Below are 15128 nucleotides of genomic sequence, written 5' to 3' on the forward strand. Positions count from 1 at the left end.
TTGACACTGGTGGTTCTGGATGCTTATCTGCCTCATCCCTTGTTGGGCTGTCAGTCTAATGCCTCGAAGCATATCTAAGCTGTAACCCAAACCCTGTGACCTCGTGTATCACTGCATTGCCTGCGAGGCTCAATAAATCATGTCTCCCAGCAGCAGCAAATCAATCTAGTTCTTAGAAAGAAGACACAAGTCACAATCAGAGGCACCTTCCTGCACTCTCAAAAGGATTTCATGTGTATGAAACATTCAAATTCCTCCTGATACCATCCCAGAGAGACCTTCCTAAAGCACCAGGTCCAGGTGGGGACTCCACATGTCAAGATGCAAATGAGGAGTTTCGGAAGAGATTCATAAGACAATCTGAAGATGGCAACCTAGTAAACACTAAGAAAAGCTAAAAAGGTACTTAGCCTGGAAGGATATGAATCTTTTCTCAGCCAATGCAGATACCAGATCGCTACAGACTGAAGCATCCCCCTGCCTACTCTCCAGCTAGACTCCTGAGGGAAACCACACTGTGGAGGAGGGATTTCAGGACATGCAATCCAAACATTCATCTAGATATGCTAAGTCTTGTCCGGAGGTCAAGAAACCCAAGAGCTGAAACCGAATGTACTTACTAATTCCCCCAGAGAATTACTTGGCCTGAATTTCATGCTTTGCATTGTGCCCTGGGCACACTCAGGGGACAGTTGTGGAGACAGCACTGGGATGTCCCCTCCTGGCTCATCAGGCCACCAGGGACACATCACTCAGGCATCCCTGTGTCAGTGCCTCATTAAGAAATATCTTGTTAGTGCCAGGAAAAGCTAACCCCCTTCCTGAGTTAACTGTTTAACGCCTCCTTTCTATTTTCTGTTATACAATTCGGTAACAAATTTAATCAATTTCAGACAACTCTAGTAATACACACCTCTTCCAGGTCTCTCCTCACATGTCAGAGATCTTCCCCAGCAACCCTTTACAAAATCATCCCAACCCACACTCCTGGATCCCACTCCTCTCCCGCTTCTCTTGCTTTACTTTTCTCCTGGCACTTGTTCACCATCTGACATCCTTTATGTCATACTGGTTTATTCGTGCTTTATCCTTTCCCCCACTGGAAAGTAATCACCATGATGGCAGACACTGGTTCTCTCCTAGACCCCAGCAACTAGAACTCTGCCTGACAACAGTAGGCACTCAATAAATACCAAAGGAGTCAATACAGGAGTGGCTAAATGCGAGAAACTCATGGTTTGCATTTCTACTTTCTCTGTGAACTTGAACTTTGATTTCAGATTACAAATTTCCCTGGTTTTGAGGCATTTACTATTTTGGTTTTCTGTTTTTAAAGTATTTGTGTAAGCCAGCTAAAATCTTTTGTAAAATGAAACAACAGGTAGCAGATAGAGATATAAACAGATAAAAAGGATGACCTAATTATCAAACACATTGCATTTTAAAAGATGGTAAAGTCTCCACTGAGGACAGAAAAGGAAATGAGCCAAGCAGATAAAGGATTAATTAAGTGGAGTAACCTTTATTCCAAAACTGACCATCTCTTCCTACCAGAGCAGTAGCCTGTGTTGATCTGATCAGGTGTTTACTATTTAGGAAGGCCAGTCCACTGGGAAATCCCCCTGGCTTCTCTGGCTACCCGCATGCATCCTACTAGCTCAAGTTACTGAAGGGGCCTTAGGCACTGAGAGCTGTTTTCACCAGAGATGTGTCTCAATGGTCCACATCATGCTCATTCTCACTCTGGGAATCTTTGAAAGAAAATGAACGGAGAGTTTCCAGAATTTTTTTTTAAATATACTATACCTCTCCCCCAGACACCTCCCACATACAGAGCTATTGAAGAAGCACTCCCATGAGATCAGAGGTAGAAAAGAAAAGGTATGAGACTGACCAATTTCATTCCAAGTTCTACCTCAGGTAAGTTAAAGACTTAGAAACACAGAGTTCTTTGTAGATTCTGGAAATGAGCCCTTTGTCAGATGAGTAGATTGCAAAAATTTTCTCCCATTCTGTAGGTTGCCTGTTCACTCTGATGGTAGTTTCTTTTGCTGTGCAGAAGCTCTTTAGTTTAATGAGATCCCATTTGTCAATTTTGGCTTTTGCTGCCGTTGCTTTTGGTGTTTTAGACATGAAGTCCTTGCCCGTGCCTATGTCCTGAATGGTACTACCTAGATTTTCTTCTAGGGTTTTTATGGTATTAGGTCTAACATTTAAGTCTCTAATCCATCTTGAATTAATCTTCGTATAAGGAGTAAGGAAAGGATCCAGTTTCAGCTTTCGACTTATGGCTAGCCAATTTTCCCAGCACCATTTATTAAATAGGGAATCCTTTCCCCATTTCTTGTTTTTCTCAGGTTTGTCAAATATCAGATGGTTGTAGATGTGTGGCATTATTTCTGAAGGCTCCGTTCTGTTCCATTGGTCTATATCTCTGTTTTGGTACCAGTACCATGCTGTTTTGGTTACTGTAGCCTTGTAGTATAGTTTGAAGTCAGGTAGCATGACGCCTCCTGCTTTGTCCTTTTGACTTAGGATTGTCTTGGCAATACGGGCTCTTTTTTGGTTCCATATGAACTTTAAAGCAGTTTTTTCCAATTCGGTGAAGAAACTCATTGGTAGCTTGATGGGGATGGCATTGAATCTATAAATTACCTTGGGCAGTATGGCCATTTTCACAATATTGATTCTGCCTATCCATGAGCATGGTATGTTCTTCCATTTGTTTGTGTCCTCTTTGATTTCACTGAGCAGTGGTTTGTAGTTCTCCTTGAAGAGGTCCTTTACATCCCTTGTAAGTTGGATTCCTAGGTATTTTATTCTCTTTGAAGCAATTGTGAATGGAAGTTCATTCCTGATTTGGCTCTCTGCTTGTCTGTTACTGGTGTATAAGAATGCTTGTGATTTTTGCACATTGATTTTGTATCCTGAGACTTTGCTGAAGTTGCTTATCAGCTTAAGAAGATTTTGGGCTGAGACGATGGGGTTTTCTAAATACACAATCATGTCATCTGCAAACAGGGACAATTTGACTTCCTCTTTTCCTAACTGAATACCCTTGATTTCTTTCTCTTGCCTGATTGCCCTAGCCAGAACTTCCAACACTATGTTGAATAGGAGTGGTGAGAGAGGGCATCCCTGTCTTGTGCCAGTTTTCAAAGGGAATTTTTCCAGTTTTTGCCCATTCAGTATGATATTAGCTGTGGGTTTGTCATAAATAGCTCTTATTATTTTGAGGTACGTTCCATCAATACCGAATTTGTTGAGCGTTTTTAGCATGAAGGGCTGTTGAATTTTGTCAAAAGCCTTTTCTGCATCTATTGAGATAATCATGTGGTTCTTGTCTTTGGTTCTGTTGATATGCTGGATTACGTTGATTGATTTGCGAATGTTGAACCAGCCTTGCATCCCAGGGATGAAGCCCACTTGATCATGGTGGATAAGCTTTTTGATGTGCTGCTGAATCCGGTTTGCCAGTATTTTATTGAGGATTTTTGCATCGATGTTCATCAGGGAGATTGGTCTAAAATTCTCTTTTTTTGTTGTGTCTCTGCCAGGCTTTGGTATCAGGATGATGCTGGCCTCATAAAATGAGTTAGGGAGGATTCCCTCTTTTTCTATTGATTGGAATAGTTTCAGAAGGAATGGTACCAGCTCCTCCTTGTACCTCTGGTAGAATTCAGCTGTGAATCCATCTGGTCCTGGGCTTTTTTTGGTGGGCAGGCTATTAATTGTTGCCTCAATTTCAGAGGCTGCTATTACAAACAACCCCATCCAAAAGTGGGGAAAGGATATGAACAGACATTTCTCAAAAGAAGACATTCATACAGCCAACAGACACATGAAAAAATGCTCATCATCACTGGCCATCAGAGAAATGCAAATCAAAACCACAATGAGATACCATCTCACACCAGTTAGAATGGCAATCATTAAAAAATCAGGAAACAACAGGTGTTGGAGAGGATGTGGAGAAATAGGAACACTTTTACACTGTTGGTGGGATTGTAAACTAGTTCAACCATTATGGAAAACAGTAAGGCGATTCCTCAAGGACCTAGAACTAGATGTACCATATGACCCAGCCATCCCACTACTGGGTATATACCCAAAGGATTATAAATTATGCTACTACAAAGACACATGCACACGTATGTTTATTGCGGCACTATTCACAATAGCAAAGACTTGGAATCAACCCAAATGTCCATCAGTGACAGACTGGATTAAGAAAATGTGGCACATATACACCATGGAATACTATGCAGCCATAAAAAAGGATGAGTTTGCGTCCTTTGTAGAGACATGGATGCAGCTGGAAACCATCATTCTTAGCAAATTATCACAAGAAGAGAAAACCAAACACCGCATGTTCTCACTCATAGGTGGGAACTGAACAATGAGCTCACTTGGACTCGGGAAGGGGAACATCACACACTGGGGCCTATCATGGGGAGGGGGGAGGGGGGAGGGATTGCATTGGGGAGTTATACCTGATATAAATGATGAATTGATGGGTGCTAACGAGTTGATGGGTGCAGCACACCAACATGGCACATGTATACATATGTAACCTGCACGTTATGCACATGTACCCTAGAACTTAAAGTATAATAAAAAAATAAAAAAATAAAAAAAAAAAAAAGAAACACAGAGAAGAGGAGAGAAGCTGACTGTGAGACACACAGGGATGAATACTCACAGGAGGGTCCCTACCTGTTTAACCACAGTCACTGTCCCTGGTGCCATGGCAACCACCGAGGCAAGGGCAGTGGCGTCGTGGGTCTCAGCGCCCAGCTCAATGATCTGCTGCAGGATGTTCACGGCTGTGGGGTCCAGTCGGTCGCCTTAAGAGGAAGAAGCAAAGAGGACACCATTCAGGCCACTGGTGCTGAAGGACATGGAATGCAAAACCAGCCCGTCTGTTCCCTCGGGTGATGCCTTCTCCAGAGGATGCATGGGCTCTCCGTAATCGCTTGTTTTGACAACAGAAATAATCTGTATGGTGCTTTATAGCTTACAAAGCATTTTCCATAAGAACATCTCAAAACCCTAAGCAACCCTGTGAGGATGGGACATTGAGATGTTATTTGCATTTTGTAGGATCCTCATTTGGGTCACTGAGTCAGTTACACCACAAAGCCAGAACTCGAACCCACGTGCTCTGAGTCCTAACATGCGGACACGTGGCTGCCCTCGAAGCTGAACTCCTGAGGAGTGCCAGCCAGCCCGTTCAGCTGCAGACTCAATGAAAGTGTGTGCCAAGAAATTCCACAAGTTATGGGCAAAACATCCAAGGATGTCTCAATTATTCAACCAGTGGGCTTTAGAACTCCAAACCAACTGAAGCTGGGGGCTCTATTTTAACCACCTCTAAAGACGGGATTCTGCATCATCAGGGCAGCTATTTACTTTCCCTGCCTGCTCCCACCATCTGCCAGGCCATCTGCAACTGTCCTGAGCATACCCTGACCCTGATCATTAATTTACTAAAAGAGAAATGACTGCTTGATCTCCACCTTAGCATAATATTTTGCAGTCTCTGCCAACATTTTCATCCTCATGGGCAGCTTTTTGTGGGCCGTGTTCCAATGTGAGTCAATCAATAAGAGATCAGAGAAGGGGAACTCAACGTATCTCATGCAGAAGGTAGGACAAGCCGGTGGCTGAGGCAGTGGCCAGCTTATATTCACAATGTATCGCCCGGCACTCCCCAAACACATGTCCCTTAAGGGAAATGGTGCGAATGTACCTTGCAGCCAACCACTCTGAACATGCAAGGACAAAAACATTTACCTGTGCAACTTACCGAGGCGAGGTTCTAATTCCGCATCCACAGACTCCCTCAATGACCATTTATCAAACCCTAGGAACTATTGCTTCTAATAAGAATAAAGACAAAGTCTTACCCCTTCCCACTCACCCAACTCCTCCCAGGGCTCACAGGCTCCTAAGCCAGACTGTAAGCAAATCCTTACAGAACCTGGCAGGTCCCATGTCAGGAGTGCAATTAGGAAACAGTGCAGAAAAGGGGGGTGTTCTCAGGAGGTGACCTGCAGTCTGAGTACTGCAAATGAGGACGAGTTTGGCAGAAAAAGGCTGCGAAGGAGAGGAAACCACGCCATACCCCAGGGAGCACTGGAGTGTGGGTCCCTTCTGAGAGCTGCAGATCTGGCCGAGGGCAGCACAGCCCAGGGGTGGGGTGGCAAGAGACAGTGACAAGGCCAGGCAGGAGCCAGAGAAGCTGAGCCTGGCCTTTTCAGCTGCAAAGTTAAGAGCTACGAAGAGACATCGGAGGGCCTTAGAAGATGTGAGAGAGTGAATGCGTCTGAGCATGAGCCTGTGTGTGTGTCGGGGCTGTGTGTGTACGTGTGTGCCTGTGTGTGTGTCGGGGGCTGTGTGTGTGCGTGTGTGCCTGGGTGTGTGCTCATAGGGGATGAAGACAGATGGGCTACATATTGCAGGTCCTGAGGAATCACTGATGTCACTGGATCTTGGAAGGAAACTCAAGTCCTGAAGGAAATTCAAGCTCTGACAGGACCTCAGTGCTGAGAGCCACGTTTAACAGCCTGGGCCTCGACTCTCCCGTCTGCAGAAGTGGAGTCGCTGCCTCCCAAATTCCCTGCAGCTCAGCAGGCAGTGAACACAGCCCTGCCAATTAATCTTCCCTAAACCAACTGGCCCACACGAGTTTTCTGTGCAGCTTCCTTACCATCTGGAGTTTGGGGGTTTAAGAACTGGGGGAAAATGGTGTCTTCCTAACTCCTATTTCCTATCACCATTGCATTTCACCTAATGCTTCCTCTTTAACCCAACCTGCTTGACCTCTGCCCTTGTACAGGGCTGTGGTATGAAACATCAACTTGTGTTCTGTTCATCTTTTAAAAACAGCATCAAGAAAAACTGTTTTCTAAGCATAATGCCCCAACTGCCACTAGGCTGGTACAGTGGCTTGTTTTTTTTTAGAATTGATCTAACATTTGAAAATCATGACATTGGATGTAAAAATCCTGACTGCGCCTTTTGGGAAGGACTTGGAGAATGAGCGACCTGGCCTTGCAGGTCTGCAAAGTGAACCCCCGCACGCCAGAGTCTCTGCCACTCTCTACCACCCACTGAGCCCACACCACCTCCTGCCACTGCCTGCCTGGCCCCTGTAGGCCCTGGAGGAGATGTCCCTGAGGAATCATGGAATAGGACGATGCCACGACAAGAAGTTAGGAGACCCAGATTCCAGGATGAGCTCCAACATCCTAAAGTGGGTGACCTTCAGCCAACCACTAACAACCATTAACTATTAGCCAACCATTAACAATGAAAAGCAACCTTCCACATCCGTGAAGTGAGAATAATCAGATCTCCTCCCCTCACAAGGCCGTTCTGAGAATTAAATGTGATAAGATGCGGGGGGATCTTGCAGTCCTGTTCTAAGGCCTCCCCTCTGCTTTGGCTTTCTTCTAGAGCATTTCTGGAGGCAGAGATCTCTGGTGCCTGACAACGGGGCTGCTTCTGCAGTCTGAACGCGGGGTCAGGGATTCGGAAGTAGATCACCTGATGGACATCGTTCATCTGCAAATGCATTCATTCACATGTCTAGGAAAGAGTTCTGAGATGGCAAAGGAAGAGCAGGTGTCCTCACCACTCTCAGAGGTGTATCTCAGGTCCTGGAGTGCGGCCACTGCTGCCTGTGTCCCTTGAGCATCTTCTTCGGCCTCTGTGATGTGGAGATACTGGGTGGAGGGCTCCTCAGGAGCTTCTGTTGCTGTCTAAATAAAAACATAATATCTAAGTCATCTCCTAAAAGACTGACTATTGCCCAGAAGTTCCAAGATAATGTATTAAGATAGAACAAATACATATAAGAAAGCAATACATTGCAACATCTCATTTACCTGGCACCCCTGAGGAACCAGTTGCTCCCATAAATATACTTCGCAAAGAGAAAATTCCTCTGTGAGGATCAAGACCTTTAAAAACCAGCTTTGGTAAAAAGCCCCTGCTGTACATTTTTGCGGTGGGAAACAGAGTTTATGTATTCTGTTCACAATTAGAGATTTGACCAGCTCAGATATTCTTGCATACGCTCTTCTAACGGCTCCTCTGTTTCCTCTTGCTGCTACCAACACTACCTCTGATCTGCGCCTTACCCTGGGGATTGGGTGCCATGTGGCCAACAGAGGAAGGGGCACAGCCACGGGGCAGCTGAGGATGGAAGGGATAAGGCGAGTGATTATACAGAGGAAGGGGCACAGTCACGGGGCAGCTGATGGTGGAAGGGAGAGAACCAGTGATTACACAGCACATGGAGAGCGCAGGTCCTGGCAGAGTAAAAGTTCAGCAAATCTTAGCTATTTGTGCCATTTTTTTTTTTTTTTTTGAGATGGAGTCTCGCTCTGTCACCCAGGCTGGAGTGCAGTGGCATGATCTCAGCTCACTGCAAGCTCCACCTCCTGAGTTCAAGCGATTCTCCTGCCTCAGCCTCCCGAGTAGCTGGGATTACAGGCATGCACCACCACACCCAGATAATTTTTATATTTTTAGTAGAGACAGGGTTTCACCATGTTGGCCAGGATGGTCTCCATCTCCTGACCTTGTGATCCACCCACCTCAGCCTCCCAAAGTGTGAGCCACCACGCCCAGCCATGCCATTCTTATTCGTACATGAAGGTGTAAGAAACAAAACTGACTACAAGAAATATATTTGCACAAAATCAGGACTTGTGAGGGTAGGAGGAGTTAAAGTGGCATTCACAGGTACCTCGTGCCTCAAAGAGAGAAGAGATGGAACAGAATTTTTATAGAACTAGATGTTAATAATTATCTCTTGCCGGAAGGGATGGAGAGTGCAAGCAAAACTATAAGGATGGATGCATGAATGTCACCAATCAAGAAGAACAAAAAGAAGGACTTCAGACAAAACGTACAGGAGTCAAGTTATGCTCTATAAGCACATATCAGTAAATGACATACAGGTTCAGAATAGCATATAATATTTCTTCACAGTCAACCGGCCAAGTCTGTTTAGGTGTTTCCATCCTGACATACAGTAGACACCCCAAAAATATTCAATGAATGCATTAATGAACAAAAAGAAGAATATTTTGTTCTCAGTACCATGAGGCAACAGATTAGCTGCCAGTAGATTCAGGCAATGCCTGAGCCTGTGAAAGGACAGGATGCAGCCTGAAAGGTTTCTCCTCATTCTGGGGAAAGCATGTCATAATTGCTGTCAGGAAGGGTGGTGCTTGTTGCAAGGCATTCCTGGGAGCCAGGTGACACACACATTGCTGGAAGAGGAGGATTGTTACTCCACTGGTGACCACTGCAGGACAGCTTCCTGGCTGCTCACCATCTTATGGAGATGAGTATGGAGTCAACTACCTGGCTTTATGTCAACTATTTCTGTTGTGTTCACGGCTCTGCATAAGATGCTAGCATCTGCTGGAAGCGAGGCCTTCAGTGGAGATGCGGCATCGCTGCATGCATTTATAAAAGCACCGACTGACAAGATGGATTGAGTTTTACGTCGGTAATTGACATTCAAGTGTCTATTTTGTTAATGAAGAGTAAATTCTTCCAGTATGTATTAATACTTGAAACACTAGGTGATTAATTGTTTTTGCATAGAAGAAGATGTAACAGTGATCATCATCAACATCTGCAATAATCATAGCAGCTGCCATTTTCTGAGGGCCTCCAGAGGGCTCATTCAGGCCTCAGCATTTTACACATGGTTTCTCTCAGTGCTTCTGACCTCTCAGGGATCATTAGCCTACTGTACAGACGAGAACACTAAGCCACGAGGGTTAAACAATGGCTCAAGGGCAAGAAGTTTATAGGTGACAGAGGATTCAAAGTTAAGTCTGTCAGACTCCAAAACTCTTTTTAAAAGAATTTTCATAAAAAAAAAAAATTTAAACACACAAAAGCAGACAGACGGGTCTAATAAACCTCCATGCATCCATTAACCAATTTCAGCAATTATCAATCATGGCAAGTCTTTCCTTTTTTAATTATGAGTTATGGGGTACATGTGCAGAACATGCAGGTTTGTTACATAGGTATACGTGTGCCATGGTGGTTTGCTGCACCCACCAACCCACCATCTACATTAGGTATTTTTCCTAATGCTGTCCCTCCCCTAGCCCCCTACCCCAACAGGTCCTGGTGTGTGACGTTCCCCTTCCTGTGTCCATGTGTTCTCATTGTTCAACTCCCATTTATGAGTGAGAACATGTGGTGTTTGGTTTTCTGTTCCTGTGTTAATTTGCTGAGAATGATGGTTTTCAGCTTCACCCATGTCCCTGCAAAGGACATGAACTCATCCTTTTTTATGGCTGCATAGCATTCCATGGTGCATGCGTACCGCATTTTCTTTATCCAGTCTATCATTGATGGGCATTTGGATTGGTTCCAAGTCTTTGCTATTATGAATAGTGCTGCCATAAACACACGTGTGTGCATGTGTCTTTACAGTACAATTATTTATAATCCTTTGGGTATAGCCCAGTAATGGGATTGCTGGGTCAAATGGTATTTCTGGTTCTGGATCCTTGAGGAATCACCACGCTGTCTTCCACAATGGGTAAACTAATTTACACTCCCATCAATAGTGTAAAAGCATTCCTATTTCTCCACATCCTCTCCACCATCTCTTGTTTCCTGACGTTTTAATGATCACCATGCTAATTGGCATGGGATGGTATCTCATTGTGGTTTTGATTTGCATTTCTCTAATGACCACTGATGATGAGCTTTTTTTCATATGTTTGTTAGCCACACAAATGTCTTCTTTTGAGAAGTATGTGTTCATATCCTTTGCCCACTTTTTGATGGGGTTGTTTTTTTCTTGCAAATTTGTTTAAGTTCCTTGCAGATTCTGGACATTAGCCTTTTGTCAGATGGATAGATGGCAAAAAATTTCTCCTATTCTGTAGGGTTGAATCATGGCCAGACTTTCTTGGACTAAGTTCCCACATACTCCATGCCCTGCCCTAGGATTATTCTGAAGCAAATCCTGAAATAATTATTTCCCCTATAAATATTTCATACTGTATCTCTAAAAAATAAAACTCATCCAAAAAAGAACTACAATGCTCCTGTCGCACTCAAAAACTTTACAATAAATCCTTAATATCATCAAAGGTCTAGACAATGTTTAAATTTCCCCAATTACCTCATTTTTTAGGTTTGTTCAAATCAAATCTAAATGAGGTTCACACATTAGATCTGATTAATGTGTCTCATAAGACTTAAAACCCATATGCTCTTCCTCCATTTCTGGCTTTTCTCCCCTTGTAGTTATTTGTTGAAGACAGCAGGGGTTTTGTCTTACAGAGCTGTCAGCAATCTAAGTTTCGCTGACTGCATCACCATGGAATTGACCAATGTTCCTCCATCCATGGTGTTTTCTGTGAATCGGTCGTTGGATATAAATACAAAAGTTTAAGTAGATTCAGGTTCCCTTTTTGCCAAGAATGCGGCATGGGTGATATTGGGCAGTTCTTTCAGGAGACATGCTTTGGATGGTGGTCTCTTTTATGTAATGTCAGCAGTAACTGATGATCATTGTTAAACCCATGACACCACTAGAAGGTTGCAACATGGTAATATTCTTATTTTTCATGGGTTAGTTGAAATATTTCAAAAGAAAAAACTTCCCCTCATCAAATGTTTGGTTATGTTTACACAGGGTTTTGTTTTGTTTTTAAAGGTAGAATAGGGCTGGGTATGGTCGCTCACGCTTGTATTCCCAGCATTTTGGGAAGTCAGGGTGGGAAGATCACTTGAGGTCGGGAGTTTGAGACCAGCCTAGGCAATAAAGAGAAATCCTGTCCCTATTTAAAATTTTTTTTCAAAAAATTAGCCAGGCATAGTGGTGCCTGCCTATAGTCCTATCTACTTGGAAGATAGTAGAAAGGACTATCTACTGTCTCCTGAGGTAAGAGAATTGCTTGAGCCCAGGAGTTCGAGGCTGCAGTGAGCTATGAAGGGAGCCTCCAAGGCATGCCAGCCTGGGTAGCTACACCCTACCTCTCAAAAAAACTAAAAAATAAAGATAGAACAATTGCTTGATTCTTGGTCTTAATTTACCGATTTTCAAAATAAAGAGTTGATTCTCTAACATTTTACAAAGGTGATTAAGTTGTTTTTTCCAAATATCATTATAAACTTAGAGAATTAAACATATTTTATGTATTTCGCTGTCATTATTAAACACTAGTAACAGCCTCAGAATCACAATATCATCCCTACTACCAACAACAGCATACTTGAAAACTGCAGTTTGTGCAGTCTGTTTTGCCCTTAGGTTACATCCCCATCAAACAACTGTTTTGAAATCTCTTGAAATTGTTCCTCTCCATGTAGTTAGGTCACCAATTTGATATACAGTTAGAATCATTTATTTCATTTTACTCACAATGTTTAAGACTTGCTTTTTAAGTTAAATTTTGTTTTTACTATTATATAAAATACTTTTACAATATTTTATATAATCAGAGTCAAATCTACACAGCAGGGTATTCTGAGAAATTTAGCTTCTCCCCATCCCTTCCATCTTGCTCTCTGCCTCCTTTCCCTACATATAATGACCCCATTTCTTATTTTTTAAAACTACTTTACTTTGAAATAATTTTAGACTTACACAAGAGTTCCAAAGATGTAAAGAGCTGCAACAGAGTTCCTGGAGACCCTTTACCCAGCCTCCCCTAATCTTAACATCTTTCGTAATCATGGCGCAATGATCAAAACAGGAAATTAACATTGGGACACTATTACTAATTAAACAACAGGCTTTCTCCAGATTCCTCCGGTTTTCTCATTAATGTCCTTTTTCTGTTCCAGGATCTAATCGTGCATCCCACAGCACATTTAGTATTACTAATTAAACAACAGGCTTTCTCCAGATTCCTCCGGTTTTCTCATTAATGTCCTTTCTCTGTTCCAGGATCTAATCGTGCATGCCACAGCACATTTAGCCATCCTGCTTCCATTGTCTCCTCCTGGCTGTGAAAGTTCCTCACTTTCCTTTTCTTTCATGACCCTGACACTTCTGAGGAGTACAGATGAGGTATTTGACCACACACATCATTTGGATTTGTCCAATGGTTTCTGCTAATTAGACTGAGGTAGAAGATTTTAGTTAAGAATACCATGAGATGAAGTGTCTTCTCATCTGATCACATCGTATCAGCATGCTTCATTACTGATGTCAGCGTGCTTCACTACTGCTGACGCCAACCTCTATTGCTTGGTGAAGGTGGTGCCTCCACTGTAAAGCTCCTATTTTTGCCTTTTGTAATTAATAAATATTTTGAAGGAGATATCCAGAGTTTATGTGAGTATCTCATTTCTCCTTAAACTTTTGCCTACTAACTTTAGCACTCATTAATGGATCTCACCTGCCAGGATTGTTCCTGTGGTATTCTAATAGCAATTTTCTATTTCCTTCATTCCTTCTACATTTATTAATCATTATTTTTTGGGGGAAATACATAGTTCCTTCTCCCACATTTACTTATTCAACCATTTATTTATGTCAGTATGGACACACAGTGTCCCAATGAAACTTTGGGATGGTTTCTGAACAGTGGGATTATTGAGTTAATGGATAAATAAATGCATATGTAATTTTGTTACATATTGCTATTCCCTTCATCGGGTTGGGCCATTTTACATTCCTACCAGCAACATATGAGAGCAGATTTCCCCACAGCCTTTCCAGCAGAGATAATGTCAAACTTTTGGATCTCCGTCAAGCTAGTAGGTGAGAAATTCCACCTCGGGCCAATTTTAATGAAAATTTCTTTCCCTACATGTGAGGCTGATCATGTTCTCAGTTATTCAAGGTTACTTACATTTCCTTTTCCCTGAACCTTTCTTATCTCTTGTCCATTTTTCTAATGGGTTGATCTTTCTTATTACTATTTTTTATAGGCCTTTGATAAAGATATTAATTTTTTCTATGTGACAAAAAATATTTTTATCATCCATCTTTTTACTTATGAGCTCTTTTCCATAAGACTTTTAAAGTTTTTCTATGCAGTCAATTTTTTTAAAGCCTTTTTCCTTATTGAGTCTGGATTTTGAATGATAGTTACAAAAGGTCTCCACACTCTCAGTTTATAGATGAATTCACTTATGTTTTCTTCTAGTATTTGTAAAATATTATTGTTTCTACATTTAAATATCTTATCTTTTTGAAATTTGTCTCATATAACTTTATATGTTATAATAAACAGATTCAATTTTATCTTTTTTCAGATAGCGATTTAGTTATCCTACGTCACTTATCAAAAAGCCCACCTTTCTCTTACCAACTTGAGACACCATCTTTACCATATACTCAATTTCCATGTCATTGAGTCTATTCTAAATGTTCTGTTCTATTCCATTAGACCATCTATTCATGCACACTGTCTTAGTTAGAGAGATTTCACAATATGTTTTAATATTTGGTAGGATTCTCCTCTTATGGTTGTTATTCCCAAGGGTTTCCCTAGCTAATTCTACTTATTCTTCCAAATGAACTTTAGAAATCAACTTGATTAGCTCCAGCAAAAAATCTACCGGTATTTAGATTCCATGTAATATGTAATAGATCATATTACATTGATAAATTATTGTATAAATTACCTTCAGGGGAATTAACATCTTTATGATATTGAATATTCCCACAAATTTGCTCAACTCTAGGTTTATGTCTCTTTCAAGAGTGTTTTATAGTTTCCCATATTTACACTTTGGGCATTTTTATAAGGTTTATGCCTAGATTTATCTTGATTTTGTTTCCTGTATCAAATGGGGGTTTTATTTCCATTGTAACTGATTTTATGTATGTATGTACATGTGCATATATTAGCATATACATATTCTTATATTTACACATATGTGTATACACATTCATATGTGCAGGTGTACATGTATCTATAACTAACTGTTGTATATTGACTTTTAATCTCCTTTTTGTTTGTATTAGCTTTTCATTCATTCTTTTGGATTTTCTGAAAATATCATCATCTTATATGCATAGAGAGATACTTTTAGTTCTTTCCTTCCAGTTCTAGGTCTTCATATGCTTTGCCTGGTCTAGCCACACTGACTGATGCCTCCACACGCTGTTAAAG

General features: G+C 41.8%; 1 protein-coding gene across 2 annotated transcripts in view; it reads right to left on the reverse strand.

Moving 5' to 3' along the window:
- Positions 1–15128, reverse strand: part of ZFAT (zinc finger and AT-hook domain containing) — a 236126-nt gene that overhangs the window by 29699 nt on the left and 191299 nt on the right. For both annotated transcript variants that reach the window (XM_023223553.2, XM_023223547.3), the window contains 2 exons: positions 7640–7766; positions 4717–4847 (listed from right to left, as the gene is read on the reverse strand). In XM_023223553.2, the coding sequence (XP_023079321.2) occupies positions 4717–4847; positions 7640–7766 (258 nt within the window). The remainder of the gene's footprint in view (positions 1–4716; positions 4848–7639; positions 7767–15128) is intronic.

This window comes from Piliocolobus tephrosceles, chromosome 7 (genome assembly GCF_002776525.5).
Source record: "Piliocolobus tephrosceles isolate RC106 chromosome 7, ASM277652v3, whole genome shotgun sequence".
Taxonomy (NCBI): Eukaryota; Metazoa; Chordata; class Mammalia; order Primates; family Cercopithecidae; genus Piliocolobus; species Piliocolobus tephrosceles.